Raw genomic sequence first — 13,151 nt, 5'->3', positions numbered from 1 at the left:
GAGTTGCTAGAGACGTTTACCGGAGTGGCTTCATTGGTTATGGCCATCTTGTGCCGCAATGTTTAATCAGAAATGTCGCAGCTGTTACTGCAGTGATCTACCATATTTTACTTAGCTGTTGGTATAAAGCGTTCACAGCAACCTGACCATCAACATGCAGTTCGTTTTGTCTTTTTTTTTGGGGGGGGGAGGGGGGGGGGGTGAGAATCTCCATGCAGCACAAGAAAGTTTCTAACATGTTGCTGTTACCAACGTTGTTACAGCTGGCTAAATCTCTGGTAACCCAATATTTCGTGAAGTGCAATATGTATATGGGTAAGCTAAAAATCTATTATTGTAGAAGGTTGGCTTGAACAGTTACATCTAGATGGATGTCAACATTTTGTGCTTTACTTCTGCAGGCATGTTGGTGTTGGCAATGCCAACACGAACAGATGTTGGAAGGGCCGCACAAGCAAAAATCCTAAATTCCTGCAAGTGGTAGTTCAGAGCTAAATTAAGTGTTCTTTCATCACTAAAGGCTTAAAAAACCTCTAAAGTGCCAGTAAAAGTTTACTGTACATGCTTTTCAAAGGGACTAACAAGCGGTTGAGGTTAATAATGGTGAACAACAGCACAGCATTGAACATGTACCAAATGTTAAGTCTGGCACATAATCCCAAATCATTTACAAGTATGTATTATTGGACTTGGATTCCAGCTTATTCACACCTCAAAAGTATCTGCTTTGCTATAACATTGCATCTTATCTGATTTATTCAGAAAGAAAATACACCTGTCTCCACTTTCTGAACACTGCAGGTTACGTAGTTAAAACATGATAACCTAACCAAGGAGTGATGGTTTTAAAAACATGGGAACCTAGGATATATGAAGGTGCACAGCTAGAATTCTCACTCTTCAGACAGCACTATAATCTCGGAACAGTATTTGTAGCCGCAATACTATAGATCATGGCTATCGATGATACTTCTGTACTGTGAACGTGGTCACATGGGATCTTCCTTAAAGAGTGTGGCATACTAACTCCTATCAGGGGTAGCGCTCCTGTCGCACAGATGAGTCATAGTGTGAAAAAATACGCCCCCCCCCCCCCCCCCAGCGATCACGTCTGGCTGCATTTCTACCTTAACTGGCAAAGCCATTGGTGTTTGAGTAAGAATGTCACTACATCATAAAAGACTAGATCAGGTGGCATACAAATGGCATACAAATGGATTCCCAAATGTAAAAGGAAAGTCGCACGCTTTCAGATACAAGGGCACAACATTTTACGGACATTGCAACGACACTTAAAGATAACTTGCAAGCAAAGTGGTACAGATGGTTCAGCTGCGACTATCTCACCCAGGTTTGGCTTGTAGATGCTGTTGCTGTAGCAAAAGTCCGGGAAGATGTGCGGCAAAAAGTGCTTCTTGAACTTCTCAAAGAGAAACTCAAAACACCTGTGATGGCTCTCATCCTGGGCCTCTGACCACTGGATTTTTGTCACCTGATGCGGAAGACAAGACAGGGCCTTGCCGTCTGAACACTCACATTTCCCAATAGTTGATAGCTAGTATTAGGCAGAGATTAACGCTCAGGCAAAGACTGAGTGCATTAAATTGTTCCATCTTTCTCCTAATAAGACATGTTCTTTATCTTCTGCATCTTTATGTCAGCCAGCATTGATTTGCTGATTGATTTATTGGTTGATTGATTGATTGATTTTATAATTCCAAAACTACACAGGGGCTAAAAGAGACCACAGCGGAGGGCTCCGGACCAGTGTTGACAACATGGGGCATTTTAAGACTCCCTTAGCATAAGACTCCTTTACAAGGTCTAAATGTCTGTCATTTTCTTGGCAAGCATACATCTAACCGTCAGCAAACATGTAACAGTAATGGGTGCTGTGACATATAAGTGCTGTTGTGTATTTTCAGATGCATTTCAGGAAGAGGCAGAATTCACCCGCATAAGAAATTGCAATGTCCAGGTGGCTAATTAATATATACTCTAATTAACTTCTTAACTGTTCACTCTAGGGCAAATGTTGCAACTGCAAAATTTAAGCTAAACAGTAGTGAAATCATGTTGGCTAAGCAGAAGTCATGAGACTAACACCACTATCAAGATATGTCTGGCTTTAGAGTGTGCTACAAGATACATCAGAATTCCCAATTAACAGTTTTCCAAAAGTTTTCATGAAATAGTCTGAGACGACCTTGATTGGAATAGTAATGCATTTTTAGCAGATTTTGTGGACAGATATACCAAAGTGGCACTAGTGTTAGAATTTCTGCAAAGCAGACAGGACTTCACTACTGCTAGGCTTCAATTTTGCAATTGGAATGTGTTCTAAAGTGAATAATTAGGTTACTTAGTGGGTCTTCTTAATTAGCCACCTTGACACTGCGATTTTTCATGCAAGTAATGTCTGCCTCTTCAGGTAATCAACATGAACAGATGGAATTGCGTTATATGCTCCATGCGATTAAAAAAATTTCACAGTAACGAAAACACCTGGTACAGTTAGCCACACATGTGGCCATGTGTACCATGATTATATTTTGTGAAAAGACTCGAGTTCTTGTTAGTTGGCTGCATTGCATTGAATATAAAATGCCCCGTGAACACACCCTAAACATGTGCAATAGCACACCAGCTGTTCATGGTACAAAAAGGTAGGTATGCAAACACAGACACAAGTAGAATGAGAAAGATACCATGAGTACTGGTGTTTGTGTAATTATGTTGTCCTTCTCATTCCACTTGTGTCTGTGTTTGCATGCCTGCCTTTTCATACTATGAATTTCTACCAACTTGCTCAACTATAAGGCTAGGTTCTAAACACACCAGCCGTACTTGGCTAGGTCAACCTCCTTGGCTTTCATCTAAGTCTGCCTTAGTTCATGGCTTCCACACATGCAAAAACTAGCGAGAAATGCTTACCTGCGTGACCATGTATTCCATGAGGAACTCCAGAAATGTTACAGTCGGGTTCTCTGGCTGGACTTCACCGCTCTGCGGAGGCATCAGGGGTCCCGAATCGCAAGGAACAATAGGGCCAGAATCGGCTTCCACTGACGTGTAGAATGTGGAGTCCTGTTCACAAAACAAATAGACCAGTTCAATTAGTATTACTACAGCGCCTCCCAATTTGAACCCCAATGGGCAAGTCCTTGGATGTTTCCATTTCTTAGGGCTATTTTATAAAGCCGGGTGGTAGGGTATTCCATTGTTTATTTTATTTTGTATGCATTTAAAAAATCTGCACGCATATTTTACAATAGTAACTGCTCAACAGTGACATTCTACAACCATGCTTGTGGGAGCATTATTCATATTAATTGCATTATTTCCTTGTGTCTGAAATTTGACCTCATACCAGGATTAACACTTTCCTGTGGTTTACTTTGATTCATTTTTCATGGCCTCCTATTCTCTCATCTTTCAAGTGCACTTATGTACACTGGTTGCAACATCTCTTCTTGTTTCAATGCCTGAATCTGCAAATGTTGAACAAAGAGGGGAAGAAGGTCAATTGTTATCTGCTGTATTTAGTGTCAAAATAAAATGATCTATGCATTCTTTCTTTAAAACCCCTACTAGAATTTAGCCATGAGCGTGAATACTTTCTGCATACCTTTTGCACTACAAGTATTGACAAGCCATGCATAATCACATGCAGTGACCTAGTCTGATGCCCTTTCTATACAACACCATGACAATCAAGTTCACTGCCAACGCTGAGCTAAGATCAAAATGCATTGCTCATGAGATGCCAGTGAACCTGTCACAGTGCCAGGTTGCCATGCGGCATGTGACTGCAGAAAAATTTGCCTCCTCGCTGCCAAGCATCTCCCCGCACGGTGAACAGTGCAGGGCAAGTGTTTAATAATAGCAAGCTCACAGGGAGCATTGTCGCAAGTGCGCCAAAGATAAAATAAGGGAACATCCATGAAAGTAGAAACCAAAACACAAGCTGCAAATCTACAGCAAGAAGCAGAAGAAAACAATGCCCTATACTTGCCAAGTTTTAAGGATTTTATCTTATTTTATTAGTACTACAGTGGATAAAGAAAGCAACAACATTGTAGCTTCAAGTTTTGTTTTTACAGCCAAGCAAGAAATTTTATATTCTGTAACTAAAAGCAGATGAAAGTATTAAATGGTGTTGTTTGTGTTAACAATATAAATGTCATGGTTACTAAAGCAGCATGTGCATAGTTCCATCAAAGACAAGTATGTACAGTCAATATGAGCTGCAACACGGTGCCCGTGATTGAAGGGTCTACAAGACTGTACAGCAGCACCAACATGGGAAAAATACAAGAAATAAACACTGTTCCAATTACTGGTATATATTAAACCAATTTTCGTATGGCAGTGGCCCCGTGTAGTTTTGGTGCCTCTCCAACCACGATTACCGTGTAGCAGCTCATACTGAACGCAACTATACATCTTTATGCCCATAAACCTATAATATGCCTAAAGTTTGTTGCAAGATGTTGGCACAGGATGGAAGTATGAGAACAGTGAAAAAAGCAGTTGCATGCTCCCCACTTATTTTTTATTATGAGATAAAAAAAATCAACCACATTGTTGCTTCAATTGTATATTTACATGTTTTGCTACTACAGACAGGCAAAAAATGTTCTATATCATTAGTAATAGTAGGCGAAAGCATTAAATGGTGCCGTTACATATTTAACAATATAAATGCCATGGCTGCCGTGATAAACAACATATGCATACTTTCACCAATGACTCAAGTATAAACAACTTAGTGCCCATACAACCGCAACATGCCTACAGTTTGTAGCATGACATTGGCATGGGACAAAAGTTTCGTAACAGTGAACGAAGCAGTAAAATTCTCCCTATAAGAATGGGTGTATCTTCAGGTCTCCTTGTTGATGACCTTTGTTGAGCAAGTGTAAATGGCTGGCCTCTTTTTACTCCTCTGTCATTTAGTGGGTTGAGTGCGCTTCTCATTCGGTCCGCATAGGCAGGACCCTCCACACTCCCGCTGACTTTAGTACTGAACTTTTTCCCTCCAGACAGTTTCTCTTCATTGTTATGACAAGCCTTAAGTTCGTCGTCCTGCATTACACAGGAAGAAACACTTGCTCATTTGAACAAACGCAGCCCCAGATGATGTCATGGACTAATAAGGGAGAGCAGTGGGTTTGGAAATAAAGAACCTAGGTTTCATTCCTAGCTTGACCAGTCAGAAATGGTTCACAATTGTGCAGTTATGCGCTGTCAAACTCAGTAGCACCCTGGCATGCATGCATTGGGAAGTTGTAGAACTTGCTCCTTTTTTTCTTTTTCATTGCACTTCTTGTTTTCTTATTATAATTAATGAATATATCTACCCTGTAAGAGCCCGAGAAGGGCTCACAGTATTGGAAATAAATAAAATAAACTTCAATAACTGTACAAGTGCTAAACCATGTCGACTCACTGAAACGTACACCAAGACGAAGCCTGCTTATGTGTGTTCAGAATTTGAATGCCACTGATTCTTGCTGCGGTAGCCATAATATGAACTGTGCCTACAGCCAACACACCTGTTGTGCAAGGTTACATATGAAGAAACAATTAATAAAAAAACAAGCTAGTTCATGAAGCTAACTACGTAAAATACTGAAAATGTGCCACTTATACCGCCAACACCAGCAATTCAGACATCTCAGATAACCACGAAGTTTGCTAAACCTTTTTGTCCCTTTACATCGGTTCTTGAAGATGCGAGGCGCTGCCGATAACTTGATTTTGTTAATGGACTTAAAAGGTGCGTGGTTCCCTAGCCAGAGGCAGAACTTGCAGCTTGATGAGAGAGAGAGGAGAAACGAAGAGGGAAAGGCAGGGAAGGTTAATCAAAGGATGTGCGCAGTTGGCTACCCTACACTTGAGGAGAGAAAAAGGGGGAAGGTGGAAAGCTGGGCTAGGTTGGTAAGGTTCCATTGTTATATAACAGCATGACAGACAAAACAGAGAGAAGAGAAAACCACAGGACGAGCGCTGTCCTGTGGTTCTCTTTTCTCAGTGTTTCGTCTGTCGCGCTGTCATATACCAATGAAAAAAGGGGGGGAACAATAGCAGCCACAAGAATTCATACAGTCCAGTCGCTTTCAAGAAGTGCAATAGTGCTTTTGTGTCCTTGCGCATGCAAGAATGCTTAGGCCAAGGTCACAGGAACTTTTCCTCTGCAAGCGAACTGTCATCCAAAGGGCTGAGTCTAGCTTGCAGAGCACATCATTGAGTGTTTATGTGAGAAACAAGCGTAAATGTAATAAATCCCTGCTTTCTCACCTGAAATGGCTCTGGAAACCTGCCCGAGCCAGCAGGAACTGGCGGTGGGGAGCCTGGAAGCAGCCCTGGCACAAGGTGCAGAAACATGGCGTGGACGTCAGCAGGGGCACCCTCACCCAGGATCTGGTACCATAGCAGGAAGAAACGCACGCCCTCCCTGCGCAGCTGCCATTGAAGGAAATCACATCAAATTCATTTTACTCATTTACCGTAAACACTTTATTTTCGAACCACCACCCTTTCACAGCTGGGACACATAGCAATCTACTTCTGAAGCAAAAGGCGTAGCGCATCAGAAACAGGACACACAAAGAAGAACACAGACAACACACACGTTTGGCACTGTGTGTCCCGTTTCTGATGCGCTACGCCTTTTGCCTCCATCAGGTTATACCAACAAGCCCAATGTGCAACATTAGTCAACTACCTCTGAGACTAAGCTATATTTTAGGGCCAGTAATCTTGCACAAAAAACAAAGATCTTAAGTATGTGACACAGAAATTAAGCCCATCGTTATAGAAGGCCATTTCGATTTATGCAATTCTTTTTTATAAAGGCCAAACCACGCGTAGCACGGGATACGCGTCTCGCTACGTGTACGCGTAAGAAGAGGAAGCTTTAGCTAAGGATCTCCTACCTAAACATATGGGAATGGAGAAATAGCTTTTCTTGGCAACCACCAATTTAGGAGAGTTGAAAATTCTGCCAACTATAGAGTTGCTAGAATTTAATTTTCTCTCTCAAATGAAACAAATTTCATTCAAGTCAGTTCATCAGTTGTCTCATAAAAGCATTTCTGTGTTTTGCATTTATCTGAATAGGAAAATCGGAGTTGGCCCAGAGCTAAAGCTTCCTCTTAAGGCTGCGAGTGTGAAAGACTTTTCTCTGCAAGAATTAAAAACATGACAACAGGAACTTACGGGCACCTCAATTTCACATGCGGCTAGTTTGTTTGTACTGCACAGCAAGCAGTGAGAATAGATGCACAATTGCATGACAGGGGCTGTTGACCATTTGTGGTGCCATAATAGGCAAATGAAACCCAAATTACTATCAGAATAGCAAAATCGGAAGGTTGTGCTTAAATTGGGGGACATTCGACATACAATGCACTGTCTCTTGTGAATAGAAACGAACTACACTGTTACATATTATTTTTCCCCCACCAACAAATGAAAAGAAGGGGTACAAAGGGGCCTGATTTTCGGTAGTCACAACCATATGAAGCCAACAGACACTGGAGCCACGGTAAGCAAAGGGGAAATTATTTGCTGTTTTTAATTAAGTGTAGAAAGTATAAGAAGTGGACAAAAAGACAACTTTCCACCAGTGGTCGCCAAACCCATGTTTTCCACACTATGCGTGCAACGCTCCTCTAAACGAGCTTTGGTTAACGGGTGCTCTCACATCCACAATCTTGGACATTTGTATTCGTGTACACAATTTGACCCTGGGAGCGTGAGCCAGCGCCACTCATGGCCACGGCAGTGGAATTCCTACAACGTTTGTGTTTTTAGCTGCCCCGTTCACATTCATGGTACATTCGACTGGTTCATAGCACGCTCGAACTCGGTTTCCAACGGGACAGAACCCTCGCCAGATTGAAGCCAGTGAAAGCCTGCCCCAGCCGAACTTGCAGCTGCTCTCAGAGTAATCGGTGTAGCCACATGATACGAGTTTCTGTCGGATTATGGTCGCGCTCTCAGCTTGAAGGTAACAGTGCCTCCGAGCACTCTGAGGTGGAGAACAGCACTTTGAATGAACCAGTCGAATGAACCAGTCGAAAGTTAGAGAGCTCGATCTCGACCAGCCGAAGGTACACTGCATCTCGAGAGCACTCTAGCGCCCAACTAGTTCCCCCCCCCAATGTACCCTTAATTTTTTCACATCAGTGGGATGAAAGGTGCATACCCTCAAGGAGTTTCCTGGGTGCAGGAATTTTCGAAGGATGATGCGGACACTGTGCCACTGCCATCGCTGAGCCAGCAGTTCAGGAAGCAGCACCAGAATTCTCTGAAACAATGTGCATGTCCGAAGCATTCATTAGTTGGGCCTTCTCTGGAAGAAAAACACTACGACCTGCGCTTCCACGTTTAGTATACACCCGCCTTCCCCCCACCCCTCTCTCTTTTTTTTTTTTTTTTTACAATCACTGCATTTGAAAGATTTTCAGTTTATTGGCTCTTTGAGTTTCACCTTTCTATACAAATCATACAAATGTTGCCATTTCAGAGGGGGGGGGGGGGGGGGGGAGGCTAAAGGCTTCTTGCGTGATGAGGCCTTCCCTGCTGTTGACAAACAGTGTACTTGGCAAGTTGGCATGAAGGTGCTTACAAAGTTGTAATAAATGCCATAAAAATTGCCACGTGTGGCACGTAAATAATCCCGGATGATAACCTTCCTTTCTTATAACAGATCCACAACAGAGAATAAACAAGAAGACGTAAATGTTTTAGTGACTCTAGTGCAGAACTGTGCGCATTTCACAATGCTACATACATAAAATTTCTCACATATATCTCTGCCTTTATGAATTGTAACTGCCATTTTTTTTTTTTTTTTCTTTTACGTGCTGTTATGGCTTTGTCTCACAATTTTCAGCTTTTCTCAGGGTTTCATTTTTGGTGCCACTGCCAAAACATTTTGTGCTGTATTTTTACCATACCGCTACTTAAGTTTTCTGTTGTCCTTGCCTCAGTTTTGGTAAGAGACGCTGAAGTGATAGCATTTATGTAGCGCCTTTAACACCCGTCTACTAACTGGGTGCCTTCATGAAGGCCTGAAAGGTATTTGAAACAAATTGTTGTGAAAAGCCTAGTAATCACAGGAATGGTAATAAGAGTGAATCACCATTTCCTTGGCCATGTCAATATACCAGGTGCTTTTTTATAGACTGAACAGAAATTTTTGAAATGCCTGCAGCAGATAGCACAATTCTACTCCTGGCACTGAATTACCCAAAGAGGTGTATGTTAATTTCCTGAGAAGTTAAAAAGCATGAGTAAGCTAATTAACGAAATTTCACTCATTAACTTATTAAGTAATTATTTAGGGCACATATTGCAATCTATGAATTTAAGCCTGAGTGCTCTCAAGGTACATTCACTAGGGACAAATTTTGACACTATCACCAGTTTTGAGTAAAGCACTGTCAAACATAGAGCAAAAATGCAGTGTTGTTCCACTCACATTTTTATCGAAACAGCCTTTTTGAAGCACAAGCCACTGAAGCACAAAAATAACTGGAATGCCAATGTATTTCGTCACACCCTTTGGGAATGAATATCTCGAAAACTGGTGTCATCCTCAGATTCTGTTCCAAGTAGATATGCCTTGCGAACTCACCAGCTACAATTCGTAAATTGTAATGTGCCTTAAATTGATTAGTTCAAAAAAATTAGTAAAGTACAACTACAAAAAAAAAAATTAGCAATGCCTAATACTCAGAGATGGCTGCGTTCCAATCATTATCTAGAACTATTCTATAGCCGGTGCTGACTGATTCAGTTAACTTTTTATGTGCCAGTGCAATAATTACGCTATTACAGGAACCATAAATGAGAACTCTGGGCTTATTTCAACCACCTTGTATACCATTACCAGATGTGTTCAAAAAGCAACATACAAGCATTTTGCACATTCAACCATCACAGGAATGTGAGTGCAATAGCCCCTCAATCTGTTCGGCACTACTTCTAAAATAGCCGCTTCCGCCAATCATACCTCAAATATGTATTTCACATTGTCCAGCTCTTCCTTTTGAGTCTTGTGCACTGTGAAGTGAAGAAGAAAATAAAATGTCACAATTCGAACTGGACAGGATTAAACATCTGCCGGAAAAATAAACAGGAGTGCCACAAACCTCTCTGTCTAAGCATCCCCTCCAATGAGGTAAAGACATCGTGAAAGATGCAGTATATGTGGCTGTAGTTGATCTCAAAGAACGTCTTCGCCTCTGCAGTTTCCACATTGTCTGCAAACGAATGATTCAACGGAGTTGTCAAAAACTGACAGCTGACACTGCGGTAACCAAAATCACAACAAAGGGGCAATAAATACTCAGTGGAAAGTGTAAGCACATATTAGAGTAGGGTGTGAGAATATTTAAAAAATTTCTAATAGCGTACCATTCGATTAAATTGTTGAACCAAATATCAATATTCATAAATGCAAATATTTTTTAAATTAGTTTTTAAATTTGAAATCATCAAGTTTGCACTATCAAATATGTTACTGATGCAAAAGTGTGATAAATTACATCCTGGCACTGCCATAGTAAACATAAAACATAAGAAGTTGCGTGGTGCAGCATGCTAGATCGCTCCGGAACCAGACCACGATCATTCGTACTCACCGAACAGTGCTGAGAATGTGAACAAACTACTTATTAGTTCTCGATGCTGTATTTGTGCTTTTAATAAACAACACTTCACGACATTCAATGCAATGGCAGAAACTTGCTAACATTGTGAATATACTAGGATTTGGACATTGTTTTATAGTGATGGTGCGAACAGCTGTTCAGTTTTTTAAAACTATTCAAAAAGCACTCAATATTTGATTTGGTCTCAAAAACGACTATTCGCATACATCAACATTGCAGCATATAAAATTTTTTGGCCATCACATTTATAATGCGGGCTTACCGCGTTGTCATTGGTGTCAACTTACTGCAAACTAATGCATCCGACGTATATAAAAGAAGTTGTCCACAAGTGCAGGAGTGCACACATATTATACAGCTTTTTCATTCATGTTCTCCACCAGTAATTGCCATAGTTCACAATTTATTGGTTTGAAATTTTTAGATGACATAGTATGTGCAAGCATATATACACATTCAGTGTGTAATATAGCTATGAGTTTCGCGCAAGAAATTATGGTACACCATGCAGAAAATTCGCCAAGCTCCGCGAGTTATCGCAAAACAGGAACCCAAAACACGACAGAAGTGTGTGCTTACTACACAAGAGGAAGTTGCACGCAGTTCGAGCAAAATCAGCAACGGGGCCGGCATGCATTCGTTTATAGCCGCTCGCAGACTGAACAATCGGACGGGATGACAACGTAAACAAAAAGGTTGCTGCCTGCTTAAGCGCAAACATTACGCAAAGTGGCAAACTCTCTTCAGCGCATAGCCGCTTCCGTCACGGTCCCATAGAGCGGAATGCGCATACGCGTACTCTCGCAAAGCACGCCCAGACGCAAATTTACCGTTTGAACAGGAATCGTGCGACGCGCTCAACCCGTGCGATGAATTTTTAATCGCTTGACTTGCGAAGCACGGCCGCTGCACGTTCCCGTGTAACCTGTTGACTCGACCGCCGCCAAGAGACCTACCGCGTCAGAAGGTGCTCTTTAGTTTTTTCGCAAGAATGCTTGACGCGGACGCGCATCGAAATTACCGACCGAAAAGTTTCTGGTCGAAGTGGCACGGAATCTGTAAGCAAAAACACGAAGCGAAGCCCTACTCGTGCAGCCGGACCAGGAAAACCGCAGAATCCAGGTTACTAACCTCCTCTTCCGATCCGCTAGTGCGATACCTTACCTGTTTTCTTTTTTTAATCGCAAGACTAAATTTACTCGGCCTCGGTGACAACGCGTGTTGCGGGAGAAAGCGGTGACGAAGGGTTGGGAACAGCCCAGCGTCGCCGATCGGCAAAAATTCCACGTTTCAAGCGGACGTCGGAGGCTCGTCGCGCGAAGCAACGCCGCGAATCCGCCCACTAGTCAGCAGGCGATAAACAGCCTGCGGGCGATAGACAGGTCAAGGTGGTATCTTTAACGGGTTGCGAAAGTTGGACCCCTCTTGGCCTCGCCATCGATACAACATGGTTTGGTTGCTGGTATGGCAGACACAGGGTCTCGTTTGCGAGCGGCGTTTGACAGCCATACGGGCGATTTTAAGCCTGACCGCCCATCGCTTCACAGGACGGTGGCGAAACTTCGCAGGCAGCGGCGTGTCGCTCGCCGATCAACTGCGGCGAAAAAAAAGCCACAGAAGCGGGTGCGCCATACGTTGCGACATTTTCACGCCTCTTGTGAAAAGCACCCGGCGCGTAAATCTCGAAAAAGAGAAAACACAGAGGGCACAGTTACCTAGGTAGACCCGAAGGTGTTTGAGTCGGCTGAGGGAGTCTCGCTTGGGTTCGAGCACCTTTTGCGCCGACTTCCTGACGTCGACGTGCTGTTTCTTAATGAACATTGTTCACCGCACTCTCAGACGCTGCCGACACTGCACTAAAACGGGCCGGGCAAGCGCACATCATCCCGCTAGCAAGGGCAGATCGCACCAGCATCCGACAACAGCTCCAGCATGGGCACCTCGCAACAACCCCGCACAGCAAACTTCACCACCACGCATACCAGGCTTAGCCTGGACCTCAGGGCGCTTTCAGTCAGGTGTTTCTTTTCGGCATTCGTGCTTGGCTTCCGGCTACGGCTGCCTGCTGTGCCTCCGTATGCCTCCAGGCGCGTCCTCATTCCTAATCAAATTACCGCGCCGCAGCCAGCTGAAGGCGGCAGCACCGTTCAACGCAAAGTGGCGCGCTTCGACTTCAACTATCGTAGCGTGCTTACCTTACGTGTTCTGCAGTTCACCGTGTTAAGGCATTTTTCGCCATGTTTTGCGCATATGTGCATATCAGAACCATTACACGTATCTTCTGTTGTCAAGAGAAATTTATAAAGTGGTGGGGCTGAAAACGGTATTAACGATTATTTATCGAAAATTGTGACGTCAATAAAATCCATATGCGATGAACGCACTTCTAGTTTGCTCGTGTTTTATTTAAACTCACCCGCACATGATGCACCATAGAGCTATGTTCTACAGTCGAACAACTAG

At 42.9% G+C, this 13,151-nt stretch overlaps 1 protein-coding gene across 3 annotated transcripts in view; it reads right to left on the bottom strand.

The window, feature by feature from the left end:
* Positions 1-12,699, bottom strand: part of LOC119457690 (probable Rho GTPase-activating protein CG5521) — a 79,439-nt gene extending 66,740 nt beyond the window's left edge. For 2 of the 3 annotated variants that reach the window (XM_037719334.2, XM_049670323.1), the window contains exons 1-7: positions 12,404-12,699; positions 10,167-10,277; positions 10,028-10,077; positions 8,216-8,317; positions 6,304-6,468; positions 2,935-3,087; positions 1,348-1,492 (exon numbers count right to left, since the gene is read on the bottom strand). In XM_037719334.2, coding sequence (XP_037575262.1) covers positions 1,348-1,492; positions 2,935-3,087; positions 6,304-6,468; positions 8,216-8,317; positions 10,028-10,077; positions 10,167-10,277; positions 12,404-12,509 — 832 coding nt within the window. In that variant the 5' untranslated portion in view covers positions 12,510-12,699. The remainder of the gene's footprint in view (positions 1-1,347; positions 1,493-2,934; positions 3,088-6,303; positions 6,469-8,215; positions 8,318-10,027; positions 10,078-10,166; positions 10,278-12,403) is intronic. The other variant, XM_049670322.1, reaches the window with a different exon arrangement.
* Between the last annotated feature and the right edge of the window lie 452 nt (positions 12,700-13,151).

This window comes from Dermacentor silvarum, chromosome 7 (genome assembly GCF_013339745.2).
Source record: "Dermacentor silvarum isolate Dsil-2018 chromosome 7, BIME_Dsil_1.4, whole genome shotgun sequence".
Taxonomy (NCBI): Eukaryota; Metazoa; Arthropoda; class Arachnida; order Ixodida; family Ixodidae; genus Dermacentor; species Dermacentor silvarum.
Note: the sequence above shows the minus strand (reverse complement) of the source record. Positions and strands in the feature narration are given on the sequence as shown.